Here is a 21,393-nt window from a genome sequence, read left to right on the forward strand (position 1 = left end):
TTGGACTTTTTTTGTGTCATTTTGTGTATTTTTTGTGTCTTCCTCAATAGCTTTATGTATGCACATCAACTTTGCTAAGTGCATTTTTTAAATTACTGTTTGAAAGGACTCTCAATCAAACTTAAAATGTATTAGTTATTTTAAGTTAAAAACATTTAAAGTTAAAAACATGACATTTCCATCGTCAACGGCCTTCATCAGAATCAAACTGTGAAATACAACAAACAAAATGACCTGCAGGGGTCGCTGGCCGGGGGCGGGGCTGGGAGGCTCCACTTGGCTCCGCCTCTTCACCTGGTGAATGGCGGAGTATAGAGGAGACTCCAGGAGAGACTGCTGGGAAATGTAGGACTGGGGAGACACCTGGTGGGGGAGAGAGAGGAGGTTATACTGTATAAGGTCAATAACAGGTTACATGACGTTGGACACAGTTTGATGGGGAAAACGTTAGGTTAGGGTGTGTGTGTATGTGTGTATGTGTGTGTGTGTATGTATCATACAGTTTAGTATAGTCTACAGGTCTCACGTGCCACTCAGCCCCAGCTGTCATTAATAGAATGACTACCGTTACATAACATGGGGATAAAGCTGCATCGTATAGCCTCATCACTACAGCTTTCATGGAAAGATGATTTACCATATTACAGATTTACTTTTCAATCTATTTCAGTGCAACAGATGGCCTCCTATAGCCTATATTATGTTACGTAGCAGTCAGTTCACTAGAGCTAGTCACTGGTGCATGTAAATGAAGGTTTTCTACAAGCTCAGTCCTTAGGCCTCGCTGACTACATGTTGAGGTGGATGGGTATCCGTCTTTCTCTCGGTTTCTTTCATTCTCTTTTCGGTTTCTCTCTCGCTCTCACTCTCGCTCTCTCTCGCTCTCTCGTCTCTGTCCGAGAGCTCTCTCTCTCTCTCTCTCTCTCTCTCTCTCTCTCTCTCTCTCTCTCTCTCTCTCTCTCTCTCTCTCTCTCTCTCTCTCTCTCTCTCTCTCTCTCTCTCTCTCTCTCTCTCTCTCTCTCTCTCTCTCTCTCTCTCTCTCTCCTCTCTCTCTCTCTCTCTCTCTCTCTCTCTCTCTCTCTCTCTCTCTCTCTCTCTCTCTCTCTCTCTCTCTCTCTCTCTCTCTCTCTCTCTCTCTCTCTCTCTGTCTCTCTCTCTCTCTCTCTTTCTCTCTCTCTCTCTCTCTCTCTCTCTCTTCTCTCTCTCTCTCTCTCTCTTTCTCTCTCTCTCTCTCTCTCTCTCTCTCTCTCTCTCTCTCTCCTCTCTCTCTCTCTCTCTCTCTCTGTCTCTCCTCTCTCTCTCGCTCTCCTCTCTCTCTCTCTCGCTCTCTCTCTCTGTTTTCTGTTGAAGCCACATCCTCTTCAGTTTGTGGTTCTTCTTGACTGCCCACTGACGCACACACACGCACGCGCACGCGCACGCGCACACGCACACGCACACGCACACAGGCCTATAATACATTACACTCACCTGAGACCAAACTAGTTGGTACTGGTAATAAATAAATAAACTAGTTTGGTAATAAATAAATAAACTAGTTTGGTAATAAATAAATAAATAAACTCATTTGGTAATTAATAAATAAATAAACTAGTTTGGGTAATAAATAAATAAATAAACTAGTTTGGTAATAAATAAATAAACTAGTTTGGTAATAAATAAATAAACTAGTTTGGTAATAAATAAATAAATAAACTCATTTGGTAATAAATAAATAAACTAGTTTTGTAATATCACATAATACTGCATCTCTATAAATACTACAAGTACCTACCAATATGTACATAGCTAGCTCAATTACCTCATACCCCTGCACATCGACTCAGTGCTGTTTGTTATGAGTTATTCCTCGTGTCAGTATTTCATTTTTTATTTTATTTGTATCTTTAACTCTGCATTGTTGGAAAAGGACCCGTCAGTAAGCATTTCACTGTTAGTCTACACCTGTTGTTTACCAAGCATGTGACGAAAAATATTTAATTTGATTTTGAACTAGCAATGGAGGCTGGATTCAAGTTCAAGTTCAAAACAATGTAATTGTTCACTCAACTGTGTTTAAATGCATGTTTGTGCAACAATCCATTTTTTACGCTTTTTTTCTCCTCAGTTGGTAGTTCCAGTCTTGTCCCATCGCTGCAACTCCCATACGGACTCGGGAGAGGCAAAGGTCGAGAGCCATGCGTCCTCCGAAAACACAACCCGGCCAAGTCGCGACCCGCACTGCTTCTTGACACACTGCTTGCTTAACCCGTAAGCCAGCCGCACCAATGTGTCGGAGGAAACACCATACAGCTGGTGACCGAAGACAGCGTTTCATGCGCCCAGCCCGCCACAAGAAGTTGCTAGAGCGCGATGGGACAAGGACATCCAGGCCAGCCAAACCCTCCCCTAACCTGGACGACGCTGGGCAAATTGTGTGCCGCCTCATGGGTCTCCTGGTCGGCTGCGACACAGCCCGGGATCGAACCCGGGTCTGTAGTGACGCCTCTAGCACTGCGATGCAGTGCCTTAGACCGCTGCGTCACTCGGGAGGCCCCGCAACAATCCTTTTATGTATGGGGGGAGGAAGGGAGGGGTTGTGTGTGTGTGTGTGTGTGTGTGTGTGTGTGTGTGTGTGTGTGTGTGTGTGTGTGTGTGTTTCCTGTATCTTAACCCGATGTAACCTGTGAGGAGAGGAGGTGTCTGTGGTTTTCTGGAAATTACGTGTTTTTCCACACTGCTGTTTTACCTTCAACTGACACAAAACACCTAAAGCTGACTCTAACCTCCCCTCTCACTATAGGCCTGATCTGTTTAAACCCTTGTATAATGTGTGTGTGTGTGGGTCGGTGCTTGCATGCATGCATGTATTCATGTGTGTGTGTGTATCCGTGCGTACATTTATGCATTCTGGGAGATGGCAAGACTTTTATCTGGGCCATTCTGGGAGATGGCAAGACTTTTATCTGGGCCATTTTGGGAGATGGCAGGACTTATATCTGGGCCATTCTGGGAGATGGCAGAACTTTTATCTGGGCCATTCTGGGAGATGACAGGACTTTTATCTGGGCCATTCTGGGAGATGACAGGACTTTTATCTGGGCCATTCTGGGAGATGACAGGACTTTTATCTGGGCCATTCAGGGAGATGGCAGGACTTTTATCTGGGCCATTCTGTTTTATCTGGGCTATTCTGGGAGATGACAGGACTTTTGTCTGGGTTATTCTGGGAGATGGCAGAACTTTTATCTGGGCCATCCTGGGAGATGACAGGACTTTTATCTAGGCCATTCTGGGAGATGGCAGTAACTTTTATTGTGGCTTATATTAAAGACAGCATTAACATTCCAATGTGAGGAATGTTCTATGAGCTGGGCTTCGTCCCAAATGACACCCTATTCCCTATTTAGTGTTAGGGCCCATAGGGCCCTGGTCAAAAGTAGCACACTATATAGGGAATAGGGTGCCATTTGGGATGAAGCCCGATGTCTTTGAGGTGGTGTAGTGGCCAACGCTCCTCGAACCAGTCCGGCCAGCTGTGTGTGTGTGTGATGCAGTGTGTGGAAAATAGCGGCTTGTGACGTGGATGTTGCTCTAATCCTGCTTACTGAGCTTAAAGACACGAGGGAGAAAGGCCTTCAGAGAGAAAGAGAGAGAGAGAGAGATGGAGGGAGGGAGGGAAGGAGGGAAGGAGGGAGGTAGAAAGGCCCTCTGAGAGAGAAGGAGAGAGATGGAGGGAGAGACGGGGAGAGCTCTCGGACAGAGATATGAGGGAGAAAGGACCTCAGAGAGAGAGAGAAAGAGAGAGAGAGAGAGAGAGAGAGAGAGAGAGAGAGAGAGAGATGGAGGGAGAGAGGGGGAGAGCTCTCGGACAGAGACGAGAGAGCGAGAGAGAGAGAGAGAGCGAGAGTGAGAGCGAGAGAGAGAGCGAGCGAGAGAGAGAGAGCGAGAGAGAGAGAGAGAGAGAATGAGGGATAATAAGCGAGATAGTAGAAAGAGAGATGGCGTGTACAGAAAGAAAAAAAGGCTAGATGTCAACTCTGTTCAAATCACAACAATCATGTTGACTCACAGACAGTGGCTTTTGGAACCTCTAGTCTCTTATCTAACTTGGCAGTGGCTGATTCTGGTTTTCCAGTGAACGGATACTTGGCTCTAACGAAAAGCCAAATTGTTTATTTTCTATCACAAACCAACATGTTTGTTTCACGACAACCTTCATCATCTGTACCCGATGAGGGATAATCTTGGTGTTTTACCTAATCTCACGTGCGTGCTGGCCAGCTACTCGATGTAATGTCATACATTTACATTTTTACATTTTAGTCATTTAGCAGACGCTCTTATCCAGAGCGACTTACAGTTAGTGAGTGCATACATTCTTTTTTTCTTTTTCATACTGGCCCCCCGTGGGAATCGAACCCACAACCCTGGCGTTGCAAATGCCATGCTCTACCAACTGAGCTACATCCCTGCCGGCCATTCCCTCCCCTACCCTGGACGACGCTGGGCCAATTGTGCGCCGCCCCATGGGTCTCCCGGTCGCGGCCGGCTACGACAGAGCCTGGATTCAAACCAGGATCTCTAGTGGCACAGCTGGCACTGCGATGCAGTGCCTTAGACCACTGCGCCACTCGGGAGTCATAAACAGTCTATCATGAGAGATTAGGGATAGTTGTTATTATATCATCTGATCATTATTCCATGCATGACAGCGATAGAAGAGTTGGCTACAGCACATACGCTATCGAAGTTCCCACTAGTCTATCCCTTGTCCTGTCTGAGTGTGTCTTCTTCAGTGGTGTAGTGCAAATTTTTTTAGGTGCGGGAGCGCAACTGTTTTTTAAAATGACATAATTTCTCAATAGAAATGTGTACCGACAGATGCAGCCTATTGAATATCATTCTAGAATATGACAGATGCAGCCTATTGAATATCATTCTAGAATATGACAGATGTAGCCTATTGAATATCATTCTAGAATATGACAGATGCAGCCTATTGAATATCATTCTAGAATATGACAGATGTAGCCTATTGAATATCATTCTAGAATATGACAGATGCAGCCTATTGAATATCATTCTAGAATATGACAGATGCAGCCTATTGAATATCATTCTAGAATATGACAGATGTAGCCTATTGAATATCATTCTAGAATATGACAGATGTAGCCTATTTAATATCATTCTAGAATATGACAGATGTAGCCTATTGAATATCATTCTAGAATATGACAGATGTAGCCTATTGAATATCATTCTAGAATATGACAGATGTAGCCTATTTAATATCATTCTAGAATATGACAGATGCAGCCTATTGAATATCATTCTAGAATATGACAGATGCAGCCTATTGAATATCATTCTAGAATATGACAGATGCAGCCTATTAAATATCATTCTAGAATATGACAGATGTAGCCTATTGAATATCATTCTAGAATATGACAGATTGTCACACCCTGGCCTTAGTTATCTTTGTTTTCATTAATATTTTAGTTAGGTCAGGGTGTGACATGGTGAAGTATGTGTTTTGGTTTGTCTAGGGGTTTGTAGGTTTAATGGGGTAAGGTCTTGTCTAGGTGTTTGTATGTTGATGGCTGCCTAGATTGGTTCTCAATTGGAGACAGCTGTGGTTTATTGTCTCTAATTGGGAGCCATATTTAAACTGTGTGTTTTCACCTTGTGGTGGTGGGTTTTTGTTCCGTATCAGTCTTTGTCACTGTGGACTTCACGTATCGTCATTGTTTGTTGTTTTGGTGTTCAATACTTTAATATAATAAAGTCATGTTCGCTCAACGCGCTGCGCTTTGGTCTCCCTCATTGGACGAGCGTGACAGAATTACCCACCATCAAAGGACCAAGCGGCGTGTCCAGGAGCCAAGGGTCTGGACATGGGAGGAGATTTTGGAAGGTAAAGGGTCTTGGACTTGGGAGGAAATCCTGGATGGAATGGATCGACGGCCATGGTGTGAAACAGTGGAGAGGCGACTGAGAGAGGAGCAACGGCGTCAGCAGGGCCATCGTCGGAAGGACGAGAGGCAACCCCAAAAAAGTTTTTGGGGGGCACATGGCTTAGGCGGCTGGGCAGCAGGAGGCTGCCACAGGGAGACGTGGAGAGAAGGCTACCGGTTTACGGGAGCCATTGGCGAGTAGAGGGAGGGAAGCAGTTGAGGCACGGCGTAAGAGACTGAGGTGTGTTACCAGTCCGGTCCGGCCCGTTCCTGATCCCCGGTTAAGGCCAGTGGTGTGTGTTCCCAGTACGGACCGGCCTGTTCCTACTCCACGCATCAAGCCCACGGTGTGCGTCGCCAGTCCAGCCCGGCCGGTTCCTGCTCCACGTCACGAAGCCTACGGTGAACGTCGCCAGCCCAGCCCGGCCTGTTCCTGCTCAACGCACAAAGCCTACGGTGTGCGTCGCCAGCCCAGCCCGGCCTGTTCCTGCTCCACGTCACGAAGCCTACGGTGTGCGTGGCCAGCCCAGCCCGACCTGTTCCTGCTCCACGTACCAGACCCACGGTGTACGTCGCCAGCCCGACCCGGCCTGTTCCTGCCACTCGCACCAAACCTACGGTGCGCGTCGCCAGCCCGGTCCGGCCTGTTCCTGCCACCCGCACCAAGTCTACGGTGCGCGTCGCCAGCCCGACCCGGCGTGTTCCTTCTCCCCGCACTAGACCTGAGATGCGTGTCCTCAGCCCGGTACCTCCAGTTCCGGCACCACGCACCAGGCCTCTAGGGCGTCTCGGCCGGCCAGAGTCTGCCGTCTGCCTAACGGCGCCTGAACTGCCCGTCTGCCCAACGCCGTCTGAACTGTCCGTCTGCCAAGCGCTGCATAAGCCGCCCGTCTGCCCTGAGCCTTCAGAGCCGTCCGCCAGACCGGAGCCGCTAAAGCCTTCCGCCAGACAGGAGCCGCTAGAGCCTTCCGCCAGACAGGATCAGCCAGAGCCTTCCGCCAGACAGGATCAGCCAGAGCCTTCCGCCAGACAGGATCAGCCAGAGCCTTCCGCCAGCCATGAGCAGCCAGATCCGTCAGCCAGCCATGAACAGCCAGATCCGTCAGCCAGCCATGAGCCGTCGAGGGAGCCGTCCAGCCAGGATCCGCCAGGGCAAGCCGTCCAGCCAGGATCCGCCAGCCAGCCAGGATCCGCCAGAGCCAGCCAGCCAGGATCCGCCATTCAGTCCGATGCTGCCCCTTAGTCCGGTGCTGCCCCTTAGCCCGGTGCTGCCCCTTATCCTGGTGCTGCCCCTTATCCTGGTGCTGCCCCCTTATCCTGGTGCTGCCCCTTAGCCCGGTGCTGCCCCTTATCCTGGTGCTGCCCCCTTATCCTGGTGCTGCTCCTTATCCTGGTGCTGCCCCTTAGTCCGGTGCTGCCCTTAGTCGCCCCTTAGTCCGGTGCTGCCCCCTTAGTCCGGTGCTGCCTCTTAGTCCGGTGCTGCCCCCCTTAATCCAGTGGGGTTAAGTTGGAGGGTGGTCATTTGGAGGAGGCTACGAAAGCGGGTAGTGACTATGGTGGGGTGGGGACCACGACCAGTGCCAGAGCCGCCACCGTGGACAGACGCCCACCCAGACCCTCCCCTAGACTTTATGCAGGTGCGCCCGGAGTTCGCACCTTAAGGGAGGTTATGTCACACCCTGGCCTTAGTTATCTTTGTTTTCATTAATATTTTAGTTAGGTCAGGGTGTGACATGGTGAAGTATGTGTTTTGGTTTGTCTAGGGGTTTGTAGGTTTAATGGGGTAATGTCTTGTCTAGGTGTTTGTATGTTGATGGCTGCCTAGATTGGTTCTCAATTGGAGACAGCTGTGGTTTATTGTCTCTAATTGGGAGCCATATTTAAGGCAGCCATGGGCATCATGTGTTTGTGGGTAATTGTCTAAGTTGAACGTTTGTTGCTTGTCTGTGCACTTACGTTATTTAGCTTCACGGTCGTTTGTTGTTTTGTAAGTTTTGGATAGTGTTCGGTTTCGTGTTTTTCTCTCTTCCATAATAAAGAGATGTATTTTGCACACGCTGCGCCTTGGTCCACATCTATGCTTGACGATCGTGACACAGATGTAGCCTATTGAATATCATTCTAGAATATGACAGATATAGCCTATTGAATATCATTCTAGAATATGACAGATGTAGCCTATTGAATATCATTCTAGAATATGACAGATGTAGCCTATTGAATATCATTCTAGAATATGACAGATGTAGCCTATTAAATATCATTCTAGAATATGAATATGCATAAAATGCATCCTCCAATTGCAACGTCTGCCTGTGCCCACAACATATTGTCTCAAATGTTTAAAACCCTCAATCACCAAGTTAGGCATCTCTAACTTCAAAATAGGCCAATATCACTGTCAATCGTGAATGATAATTCTTCACATTTTACCAGTGAAATGACAAAACTGCATCTCCACGCCAATCGTTTGATTGATCTCAATTAGTGTCATGGGAATATGCATTTAGATCTTCTGGAATTACGGTTTGGTGAGCGAATTAGAGAAGATAGTGTTAACAAACTATTAGCCTTTCTTGTATTTTGTCTCAATCAAAGCATATATCCTGCCTATTGACTTTTGGCACATGAGAAAAGAAATGTGACTATTCAGCTTCGGCTAACCATCCTAAAATCTCACTAGAAATTAGGTGTTTTTGGTGTAACAGTCATGTTATAGGCCTACTATGCTATGCTATTATATTCGGTTCTGTTATGTAAAATACTCATTCATCATTATGTGATCTCAGCTTCAGAAATAATTTTCCAGAAATATTTTTACCAGCTCCGTGTCTTCTCAAATTGGAAAAAGGTGAGGGTGCGCCAGCACTATATCCCTGGTCTTGTTCCAAACTATCTTAATTACAGTAGCATAGCTCTCGCCCCTGTCCTGTCCTGTCCTGTGTATGTCTGTGTGTGTCCCTGTGTGTGTCCTGTGTGTGTGTGTATGTGTATGTGTCTCTCTCTCTCTGTGGGTGTCCTGTCTGTGTGTGTGTGTCCTGTCCTGTGTGTGTGTCCTGTCTGTGTGTGTGTCCTGTGTATGTCTGTGTGAGTCCTGTCTCTATGTGTGTCCTGTGTGTGTGTGTGTGTCCTGTCCTGTGTGTTTGTGTCCTGTCTGTGTGTGTGTCCTGTCCTGTGTGTTTGTGTGTTGGCCCTCTTGGCCCACTCTTACCTGCAGATGGCTGTTTCTGCGGGTGGCCTCGGCCACGTCCCACTGGCTAAGGGACCTGGCAACACCCCCGATGGGTGTGCGCCGTCCACTCAGTCCCATCCCGACCCCCATCTCCCCCACCTCGATCTCCTCGTAAGGGTTCTGGGGCAGGTTGCTGAAGCTCTTAGCTGGAGGACCACAATCGATTATTGTTTAATTGTCCTGTTGTCTCCGGCTGCTGCAGCCTTCTATGTACTAAGTAGCGGCTATTTTGAAGAAGGGTCTTGTAGCACTGACTGTAATATGTGGTTGCTATTCCCTACTAAACGTAGTTTAATGCACTAACTGTAAGTCACTCTGCAGAAGAACGTCAGCTAAATGACTAAAAGGAAATAAAAAAGAATGTATAAAATAAATCAAATCAAATCAAATCTTACTACGGGGGATGGGGGCCGAGGGGCCCATGGAGGTCTGGGGGCCCCCAGGGACCAGCAAGTGTCCTGGGGAGGAGGTGGCGGTGTAGGAGGGGAGGGCAGGGAGGGGCATGGTGGGGAATCCCCCTCCTCCCAGACTGGGGGTAGGGCTGTGGCTGTTAACTCCCCTAAAGGCACTGTGAGAGTTGAGGTCCTCCATTGACCGACAGAAGGTTTTGGGCACTGTGGAGGAGGAAGAGAGGAGGAGGAGGAGAGTGAGAAAAGATCTCTTTGTGTTTTTACACACCAATTACATGTTTGTATTACCAAAGGGACCATGGAGATCAATTGACCATGGGCCACACACGCATGGGATACCCCACCCCCTCCCCCTCACACTAACGTACCTGAGTACTGGTTGTTAGAGCAGAGAGAGAGAGATGACTGTAGCTGCAGTCTCATGTTGGCATGGTTACACATGCTGTTGTTGGCATTTTGTTGTTGTGCTACTGATGACAGAGGAGCGATGGGTACCTCCACTACGTACGTAGCCGGGACATACAGGGGCTTGGCTTTACTGGCTGCCCCGATCCTCCGCACCTGGTAATAATAAGAAATGACACACCTGGTAATAATAAGAAATTATACTCCTGGTAATAATAGTAAATGATACTCCTGGTAATAATAGTAAATTATACTCCTGGTAATAATAAGAAATGATTCTCCTGGTAATAATAAGAAATTATACTCCTGGTAATAATAAGAAATGATACTCCTGGTAATAATAGTAAATGATACTCCTGGTAATAATAGTAAATTATACTCCTGGTAATAATAAGAAATGATTCTCCTGGTAATAATAAGAAATTATACTCCTGGTAATAATAAGAAATGATACTCCTGGTAATAATAAGAAATTATACACCTGGTAATAATAAGAAATTATACACCTTGTTATAATAAGAAATTATACATCTGGTAATAAATAATACATAGAAAAATAAATTATTCATGCCATTGAGAGGTACAAGCAGTTTTAGCCAAAGTAACAGTACAGTACAGTGAATGCATAGGCTAGATATAAAAACATTCACTCAGCCCCCCTTCCAGCATTTGGGGAACATCCCACGCTGTTCACACCCCTCTTGAGAGAACATTTTGTAGGTTTAAAGCTTATTTCCTGCAATTCTACACGTTTTGTCATGGGCATGTCGTGAAGAGAACATTTAGCAGTTTTAAAGCTAATTTTCTTGCAATTCTATACATTTTGCCATGTCTAATGTGTATTCATGTCATATTTGAATGACACAAACATTACTACAAAATCTATGGCCTAAAATCCCTAGCTAAATTTTTTTAATCTGATATGGGCTAGTTGATCTGGAAATTTCTGACAAGTTATAAATAGCTCTCTAAGGTATGCAATGACCGACATGACAAGAGGAAAACTGATGATCCACAACCCAATTTCGAAATTGCACCATGTCCATTCTACTATTACAACTTTCGAGAGTAAGTTGGAAGCAGGACTTAGTTCCAAAAAAAAAAAAAAAAAAAGCCTGCCTACACAAAGTTTGGGAAACACAAAATCCTCTGACCACATGGATTTTGTTCTTGGTTAAGAGGTTGTGTTACCACGTGGGACACGCGGGTTTCAAATGGCACCGGTCACACTAGCATCATAGTCTATGCCAACTGAGCCACACAGTCAGGACCTCCTTACCTGCCACCAGTCAGTGTTAGTCTTCCTCAGCAGAATAAAGCGCTCCCCCTCTCGGATGCAGACATGTCGTCCGTCTGCCCCGCGGTACTGATAGTCGTACTGCGATTCCAGCACCACCGTGCCACTGGGGACACCACACCCCACGGACACGCTCACACCGCTGCTCACACTGCCACTGCTCTCCCTACTGGACACACTGTCCACACTGGTAGTTCTCCCCCTGGTGGAGGCAGAGGGCATGGCGGGTGAGGCTACCATGGAGCGACGCCAGCTTCCTGACAGCATGGCGGATGCTAGCTCTGACTTGGCCCGGCTGGGTCTCAGTGGGGGGTGATTTGGGTGAGAGGATAGGTGACAAGGGTGATGGTGGGGATGGTAGGGACGCTGGCACAGGGCACCGACGACAACTGGAGCGAGGCCAGCGCCATGCTCTGAAACACAAACAAACAGAACAGAACTGGGTTAGTGTGAAAATGGGATATCTATGGCAAGCATCACAGATCCATCCATCTGATAATCTCAGAGCCCTTTATTCATCTTAGAACTATTCAGCAAATGTTACAGATACACACCATTCACTCTCATAAAAAACACCAAGTAGTAATTGTTTTATAAAGCAATTGTATTCTAAAAAAAGAGGGTATTGCCATTTATTTGCAATCATTCATTTGTTTAATCGCTCACGCGTTTAGAGAGAGAAATAAAAACAGTTGTTCGACCGACCAGAAGCCAAACACACACACCCCTGCCCTGACCATTCTCCCTTACAAAGCCAACAGAACATCCCTCTGAGAGTAGTCTTAGTACCAGAGAGACTGATAGGCACAGAGGGAATTAAGAGAGCGAGAGAGAGGGAGAGATACATGTTGTCCCTGTGGATGGGCTGTGATGCTCCCTCTTACCCTCTGACTCCTGACTGCTGAGCCACCATTAGCCATGACCGTGAGAGAGGCCAGCTCTGAGCTCCTCTACTCATCACACCCTCACGTGCAGATGCACACACACACACACACACACACACACACACACACACACACACACACACACACACACACGTACACACACACACACACACACACACACACGTACACACACACAGCTCCGTGGCCGTGCCTTCAGACCAAGGCAGGCTCGGTGGCAGAGAGAGGAGAAGGGGGAGGAGGGCGGTGGATTCTCTCTCTCTTTCTCTCTCTCATTTAATTTTCAATTTATGCTTTATTGGCATGGGAAACATATGTTAACATTGCCAAAGCAAGTGAAGTAGATAGTAAACAAAAGTGAAATAAATGTCAAATATCATAAAAAAATATTTTATATATGCAGTGTTGTAACAATGTGCAAATAGTTAAAGTACAAATGGGAAAATAAATAAACATAAATATGGGTTGTATTTACAATGGTGTTTGTTCTTCACTAGTTGCCCTTTTCTTGTGGCAACAGGTCACAAATATTGCTGCTGTGATGGCACACTGTGGTATTTCACCCAGTAGATATGGGAGTTTATCAAAATTGGGTTTGTTTCTCGAATTCTTTGTGGATCTGTGTAATCTGAGGGAAATATGTGTCTCTAATATGGTCATTCATTTGGCAGGAGGTTAGGAAGTGCAGCTCAGTTTCCACCTCATTTTGTGGGCAGTGTGCACATAGCCTGACTTCTCTTGAGAGCCAGGTCTGCCTACGGCGGCCTTTCTCAATAGCAAGTCTATGTTCACTGAGTCTGTACATAGTCAAAGCTTTCCTTAAGTTTGGGTCAGTCACAGTGGTCAGGTATTCTGCCACTGTGTACTCTCTGTTTATGGCCAAATAGCATTCTAGTTTGCTCTGTTTGTTTGTTAATTCTTTCCAATGTGTCAAGTAATTCTCTTTTTGTTTTCTCATGATTTGGTTGGGTCTAATTGTGTTGTTGTTGTTGTCCTGGGGCTCTGTGGGGTCTGTTTGTGTTTGTGAACAGAGCCCCAGGACCAGCTTGCTTAGGGGACTCTTCTCCAAGATCATCTCTCTGTAGGTGATGGCTTTTTAATGGAAGGTTTGGGAATCACTTCCTTTTAAGTGGTTGTAGAATTTGTCTCTCAGATCGTTCACAGCTTTGTGGAAGTTACCTGTGGCGCTGATGTTGAGGCCGAGGTATGTATAGTTTTAACCGCACACTTGTTGTTTGTGTACATGGATTTTATAATGTTGTATGTTTTTCCCCCAACACCACGTTCCATCAATTTGTATAGCAGACCCTCATGCCAAATTGAGTCAAAAACGTTTTTGAAATAAACAAAGCATGAGAAGACTTTGCCTTTGTTTTGGTTTGTTTGTCAATTAGGGTGTGCAGGGTGAATACGTGGTCTGTCGTACGGTAATTTGGTAAAAAGACAATTTGACATTTGCTCAGTACATTGTTTTCACTGAGGAAATGAACTAGTCTGCTGTTAATGATAATCATGTATATATTTTTTGCTGTTTGTTCATTGTTATAGGCCCAGAAAGATTGGAGAAGTGGTTTACCCATACATCTCCATTTTGGATAGATAGCTCTTCGTGTTGTTGTTTGTTAAGTGTTTTCCAATTTTCCCAGAAGTGGTTAGAGTCTATGGATTCTTCAATTGTGGTCCTCTGTAGCTCAGCTGGTAGAGCACGGCGCTTGTAACGCCAAGGTAGTGGGTTCGATCCCCGGGACCACCCATACACAAAAATGTGTGCACGCATGACTGTAAGTCGCTTTGGATATTATTAATTACATTGAGCTGATTTCTAACGTGCTGTTCCTTCTTTTTCCGTAGTGTATTTCTGTATTGTTTTAAAGATTCACCATAGTGAAGGCGTAGGCTCAGGTTTTCTGGGTCTCTATGTTTTTGGTTGGATAGGTTTCTCAATTTCTTTCTTAGGTTTTTGCATTCTTCATCAAACCATTTGTCCTGTTGTTACTTTTCTTCGGTTTTCTGTTAGAGATTTTTAGATTTGATAGGGAAGCTGAGAGGTCAAATATACTGTTTATGTTTTCTACTGCCAAGTTTACACCTTCACTATTACAGTGGAACATTTTGTCCAGGAAGTTGTCTAAAAGGGATTGAATTTGTTGTTGCCTAATTGTTTTTTGGTAGGTTTCCACACTACTTTCCTTCCAACTATAGCATTTCTTAATATTATTAAGTTCCTTTGGCTTTGATGCCTCATGATTGAGTATTGCTCTGTTCAAGTAGACTGTGATTTTGCTGTGGTCTGATAGGGGTGTCAGTGGGCTGACTATGAACGCTCTGAGAGACTCTGGGTTGAGGTCAGTGATAAAGTAGTCTACAGTACTACTGCCAAGAGATAAGCTATAGGTGTCCCCTCGAAGCCTACCATTGACTATGTACATACCCAGGGTGCGACAGAGCTGCAGGAGTTGTGACCCAATTTTGTTGGTTATGTTGTCGTAGTTGTGCCTAGGGGGGCATATGGGGGAGGGAATGCTGTCACCTCCAGGTAGGTGTTTGTCCCCCTGTGTGCTGAGGGTGTCAGGTTCTTGTCCAGTTCTGGCATTTAGGTCGCCACAGACTAGTACATGTCCCTTGGCCTGGAAATGATTGATTTCCCCCTGTCTTCATTAAAGTATGGGGATTCTAGTGGGTGGATATATGTAGCACACAGCAGGACATCTCTCTCTCTCTCTCATAATCCACAGCACAGCAGCGTATTAACAAAGCACAATAATCTGTGACCCGACTCATGCCTTGGAGAATTACAGTAAAACCCTCCATACTGACTCATGCCTTGGAGAATTACCGTAAAACCCTCCATACTGACTCATGCCTTGGAGAATTACCGTAAAACCTTCCATACTTACTCATGGCTTTTTCTCCTTATGAGGATGCTTCCCACAGACAAGCCCCGCCCCCTGTCACTCAAGCAGCTCAGCTCCTCCTCCTCTCTGTTAGTCACTATTAGTGTGTGCATGACTGTTCGGTCATGCTGTCAACCCATTGGTCCAAACAAGAATGACGCGGCTTTCCACTTTGTTTGTTAATATAAGTCATTCTATTTCTAGAATTCCAACAGTTAACCCAAATGTTTTGATCTATATCGCATGTCAAAGCGCAATCGCAATATTGGATTAAAAAAAATCGCACTTTGAAAGTTTGTGTGTATGTGTTCTGTTGTAGTGTACACCTGAACCAGCTGACAAGAGTAAACACAGCAGGTATAGCATGAAAGCTGATGGGATTCCCAACTACCTCACATATCCACAGTCCTTCTGCTACCCTGCATGGATCCACAAATGGAACAATTCATTAAATGGAACAATTCATTACATGGTACAATTCAGTTTGGATCCATGCTATAGTGCTGCATCTATCTATTGACTATGTCTGTCTGTGTGTCTGTCTACAGTCAGGTAAAAAATGATTGGCACCCATAATAATCTCTTTCTCTGAGGAATTGTATTAGTATAAAATAATATAGTTTCCCTTTTTTTTGCATACAATATAGCTCAGTATTTGTATGATTTATTTTATATAGTATTTATTGCTCATATTTATCAAGGGTGCCAATCATTTTGAACCTGACTTTCTATCTATCTACAGTGCTTTCAGAAAGTATTCATACCCCTTGACTTATTCCACATTTTGTTGTATTACAGCCTAAATTCAAAATGGATTAAATAGATTTTCTTTGTGCAACATTTGCCCATTAGTCTTTTCAAAATTCTTCAAGCTTTGTCAAATTGGTTGTTGATCATTGCTCCGCAACTATTTTCAGGTCTTGCCATTGATTTTCAAGTAGATTTAAGTCAAAACTGTAACTCGGCCACTCAGGAACATTCACTGTCTTATTGGTAAGCAACTCCAGTGTATATTTGGCCTTGTGTTTTAGGTTATTGTCCTGCTGAAAGGTGAATTAATCTCCCAGTGTCTGGTGGAAAGCAGACTGAATCAGGTTTTCCTCTAGGATTTTGCCTGTGCTTAGTTCCATTACGTTTCTTTATTATTATGAAAAAGTCCCGAGTCCTTAATGATTACAAGCATACCCATAACATGATACAGCCACCACTATGCTTGAAAATATGGAAAGTGGTACTCAGTGATGTGTTACATTTTAGTCATTTAGCAGACGCTCTTATCCACAGTGAGTGCATACATTATTTTTGTATTTTATTTTTCATACTGGCCCCCCGTGGGAATCGAACCCACAACCCTGGCGTTGCAAACACCATGCTCTACCAACTGAGCTACATCCCTGCCAGCCATTCCCTCCCCTACCCTGGACGACGCTGCGCCAATTGTGCGCCGCCCCATGGGTCTCCCGGTCGCGGCCGGCTACGACAGAGCCTGGATTCGAACCAAGATCTCTAGTGGCGCAGTGCCTTAGACCACTGTGCCACTCGGGAGAACGAGTGGTGTAATGGATTTGCCCCAAACATAACACTTTGTATTCAGGACAAAAAGCTAATTGCTTAGCCAAATTTTTTGCAGTATTACTTTAGTGCCTTGTTGCAAACAGGATGCATGTTTTGGAATGTTTTTATTCTGTACAGGCTTCTTTCTTTTCCCTCTGTCAATTAGGTTAGTATTGTGGAGTAACTACAATGTTGTTGATCCATCCTCAGTTTTCTCCTATCACAGCCATTAAACTCTGTATCTGTTTTAAAGTCACCATTGGCCTTATGGTGAACTCCTTGAGCGGTTTCCTTCCTCTACGGCAACTGAGTTAGGAAGGACGCCTGTATCTTTGTAGTGACTGGGCGTATTGATACACCATCCAAAGTGTAATTAATAACTTCACCATGCTCAAAGACATATTCAATGTCTGCTTTTTAACATTTTTACCCATCTACCAATAGGTGTCCTTCTTTGCGAGGAATTGGACAACCTCCCTGGTCTTTGTGGTTGAATCTGTGTTTGAAATTCAATGCTCGACTGAGGGACCTTACAGATAATTGTATGTATGGGGTACAGAGATGAGGTAGTCATTCCAAAATCATGTTAAACAATATTATTGCACACAGAGTGAGTCCAACTTGTTATGTGACTTGTTAAGCACATTTTTACTCCTGAACTTATTTAGGCTTGCCATAACAAAAAGGGTTGAATACTTACTGACTCAAGACATTTCAGCTTTTATTAATTTATAAAAATGTCGAAAACATAATTCCACTTTGACGTTATGGGGTATTGTGTGTAGGCCATTGACAAAAAACATCTAAATGTAATCCATTTTAAATTCAGGCTGTAACACATCAATCTATACTCCATCTATCTACACTACATGACCAAAAGTATGTGGACACCTGCTTGTCGAACATACAGTGGCTTGCGAAAGTATTCACCCTCCTTGGCATTTTTCCTATTTTGTTGCCTTACAACCTGGAATTAAAATATATGTTTTGGAGGTTTGTATCATTTGATTTACACAAAATGTCTACCAATTTGAAGATGCAAAATATTTTTTCTTGTGAAACAAACAAGAAATAAAACAAAAAAACAGAATACTTGAGCGTGCATAACTATTCCCCCCCCCCCCCTACTTTGTAGAGACACCTTTTGCAACAATTACAGCTGCAAGTCTCTTGGGGTATGTCTCTATAAGCTTGCCACATCTAGCCACTGGGATTTTTGCCCATTCTTCAAGGCCAAACTGCTCCAGCTCCTTCAAGTTGGATGGGTTCCACTGGTGTACAGCAATCTTTAAGTCATACCACAGATTCTCAATTGGATTGAGGTCTGGGCTTTGACTAGGCCTTTCCAATACATTTAAATGTTTCCCCTTAAAGCACTCAAGTGTTGCTTTAGCAGTATGCTTAGGGTCATTGTCCTGCTGGAAGGTGAACCTCTGTCCCAGTCTCAAATCTCTGGAAGACTGAAACAGGTTTCCCTCAAGAATTTCCCTGTATTTAGCGCCATCCATCATTCCTTCAATTCTGACTAGTTTCCCAGTCCCTGCCAATGAAAAACATCCCCACAGCATGATGCTGCCACCACCATGCTTCACTGTGGGGATGGTGTTCTCGGGGTAATGAGAGGAGTTGGGTTTGCGCCAGACATAGCGTTTTCCTTGATGGCCAAAAAGATCAATTTTAGTCTCATCTGAACAGAGTACATTCTTCCAAATGTTTGGGGAGTCTCCCACATGCTAAGGTGTTGCAGACTCTGGGGCCTTTCAGAACAGATGTATACATACTGAGATCATGTGACAGATCATGTGACACTTAGATTGCACACAGGTGGACTTTATTTAACTAATTATGTGACTGCTGAAGGTAATTGGTTGCACCAGATCTTATATAGGGGCTTCAGAGCAAAGGGGGTGAATACATATGAACGCACCACTTTTCCGTTATTTAATCTTTTGAAACAAGTAATTTTTTTCAATTCACTTCACCAATTTGGATGATTTTGTGTATGTCCATTACATGAAATCCAAATAAAATTATATTTAAATTACAGGTTGTAATGCAACAAAATAGGAAAAACAGAAGGCTTTCCACTAGATGTTGGAACATTGCTGCGGGGACTTGCTTCCATTCAGCCACAAGAGCATTAGTGAGGTCGGGCACTGATGTTGGGTGATTAGGCCTGGCTCGCAGTCGGCGTTCCAATTCCAAAGGTGCTCGATGGGGTTGAGGTCAGGGTCTGTGCAGGCCAGTCAAGTTCTTCCACACCGATCTCGACAAAACATTTCTGTATAGACCTCGCTTTGTGCACGGGGGCATTGTCATGCTGAAACAGGAAAGGGCCTTCCTCAAACTGTTGCCACAAAGTTGGAAGCACAAAATCGTCTAGAATGTCATTGTACGCTGTAGCGTTAAGATTTCCCTCAACTGGAACTAAGGGGCCTAGCCCGAACCATGAAAAACAGCCCCATACCATTATTCCTCCTCCACCAAACTTTACAGTTGGCACTATGCCAAACCCAGATTCATCCGTCGGACTGCCAGATGGTGAAGTGTGATTCATCACTCCAGAGAACGCGTTTCCACTGCTCCAGAGTCCAATGACGGCGAGCTTTACACCACTCCAGCTGACGCTTTGCATTGCGCATGGTTATCTTAGGCTTGTGTGATCTTGAAGCTCCTGATGAACAGTTATTGTGCTGATGTTGCTTCCAGAGGCAGTTTGGAACTCGGTAGTGAGTGTTGCAACCGAGGACAGACGATTTTTACGTGCTACACACTTCAGCACTCGCGGTCCCGTTCTGTGAGCTTGTGTGGCCTACCACTTCGCGGCTGAGCCGTTGTTGCTCCTAGACGTTTCCACTTCACAATAACAGCACTTACAGTTGACCAGGGCAGCTCTTTCAGGGAAGAAATTTGACGAACTGACTTGTTGGAAAGGTGGCATTCTATGACGGTCCCACGTTGAAAGTCACTGAGCTCTTCAGTAAGGCCATTCTAGTGCCAATGTTTGTCTATGGAGATTGCATGGCTGTGTGCTCGATTTTATACACCTGTCAGCAACGGGTGTGCAACGGGTGTGCCACACATACACTATACTGTATTTACAAAATTATCTATCTATCTATCTAACTATGAGCCTCTTCACACTTACTAGACTTTTTGTAAAAATACCTTCATCTTATTACCATATTATATAATATTATTCAAATGTAAACTTGTGTACTTGCTACATCTCAGCCGCTACCTCCGGAGGTACGACACTCGCCCAACAGTTGCCCCCCTTGGAGCAGGGCAGTGTGAACTGTCCTAGATGTAGCGTCTGACATAGTAAGAGATCAGCTGTAAAAAACGGGGGGCTATGATGGAACCAGATTATTTTTTATAATCAGGTCATATGGTTTTATAAAAAAATCCTGGAAAAACTCCTGGCCCTAGGGAGGATGAAAACATTAAAACCCTTTACACCAGGGGTGTCAAACGTCCGGCCCGCGGGCCGGATCAGGCCCGCAAACGGGTTTAATCCGGCCCGCGAGATGATTAAAAAAAAAAAAAATAATAATAATAATAATAATAATAATTTTGTAAAATATAAAAATGCGCTGCAATTTTTCAATAAAATAAACTGCTGTTCCAATTGCGTCCACTGGATGGCGCAATAGCAATTGTGTTAAGCAAGCAAACTGTTTATACCGGGGCAGAGCAAGTAGGTCAAGCACGTGCAGCCAATGAGCTACTTTGTTTTGCCCGCGATATTTATTACGGCTTCTACTTTTAACATTATGTGCTTTGGCACCCTCATTGCCCCAATATGTCTCTGTCAAAAAAAAGAAAAGTGGACGCAGAGTGCAGAGTGTTCCAAGAAAAATGGTCATCCTCCTATTTATTCACGGAATTGAATGGGAAAGCTGTATGTTTGGTGTGTTCAGAGCATGTTGCAGTGCTGAAAGAATATAACCTTCGTCGCCACTATGTGAGTCTTCATGCCGACAAATATGACAACTTTCAAGGACAGCGGAGATGAGAGAAGGTGAATGAACTGTTGGCGGGTCTGAAGAAACAGCAGTCTGTGTTTACTCACAGCCGAGACATCAGTGACGCTGCAGTGAAAGCTAGCTACCTCATTGCTAATGAAATCGCAGTGGCTTCAAAACCATTTAGTGAGGGTGAATTTGTAAAAACATGCACGATGAAGGCAGAGGAGATTGTGTGCCCTGAAAAGCGGCAGGCTTTTGCAAATATCAGCCTGACAAGAAACACAGTTGCAGACAGGATTTCCGATCTTTCAGTGGATTTGGACAGCCAGTTGAAGCAAAAAGTAAAGTCATTTATTGCGTTTTCGGTTGCAATTGATGAAAGCACGGACATTACAGATGTTGCACAACTGGCCATTTTCATCCGCGGAGTTGATGACACATTGACCGTCACCGAGGAGTTCGTGGAGTTGGTGCCGATGACAGATACAATGACAGCAGCTGATATTTTTACCACACTCGTCGGCGCGCTGGACAGGGTCGGAGTGGACTGGTCCCGCGCTGTCAGCCTGGCTACAGATGGTGCGCATTATTTTCATCTACATTTCTGCCTGAGAAATGACACCCTGATATAGTTCTGTGATCTGTGAAACAGTTCTGTTAATCACTGAGGCATTGTGTGTTTGTGTGTTCTTTGTCCTCAGAACATTCAAATAACTTGAGGTGTTTTATGATTAATAGTGATGTTGTGCTTTTGGACACTGTCCTCAGGCTCCAGCTTTATGTTTA

The 21,393-nt window shown here is 44.8% G+C and overlaps 1 protein-coding gene across 3 annotated transcripts in view; it reads right to left on the bottom strand.

Annotated features, from left to right (window-relative positions):
* Positions 1-21,393, bottom strand: part of arhgap9 (Rho GTPase activating protein 9) — a 51,839-nt gene that overhangs the window by 17,284 nt on the left and 13,162 nt on the right. For all 3 annotated transcript variants that reach the window (XM_041887360.2, XM_041887359.2, XM_041887358.2), the window contains exons 3-7: positions 11,269-11,699; positions 9,953-10,145; positions 9,570-9,788; positions 9,154-9,320; positions 235-363 (exon numbers count right to left, since the gene is read on the bottom strand). In XM_041887360.2, the coding sequence (XP_041743294.1) occupies positions 235-363; positions 9,154-9,320; positions 9,570-9,788; positions 9,953-10,145; positions 11,269-11,553 (993 nt within the window). In that variant the 5' untranslated portion in view covers positions 11,554-11,699. The remainder of the gene's footprint in view (positions 1-234; positions 364-9,153; positions 9,321-9,569; positions 9,789-9,952; positions 10,146-11,268; positions 11,700-21,393) is intronic.

This window comes from Coregonus clupeaformis, chromosome 10 (assembly GCF_020615455.1).
Source record: "Coregonus clupeaformis isolate EN_2021a chromosome 10, ASM2061545v1, whole genome shotgun sequence".
NCBI lineage: Eukaryota > Metazoa > Chordata > Actinopteri > Salmoniformes > Salmonidae > Coregonus > Coregonus clupeaformis.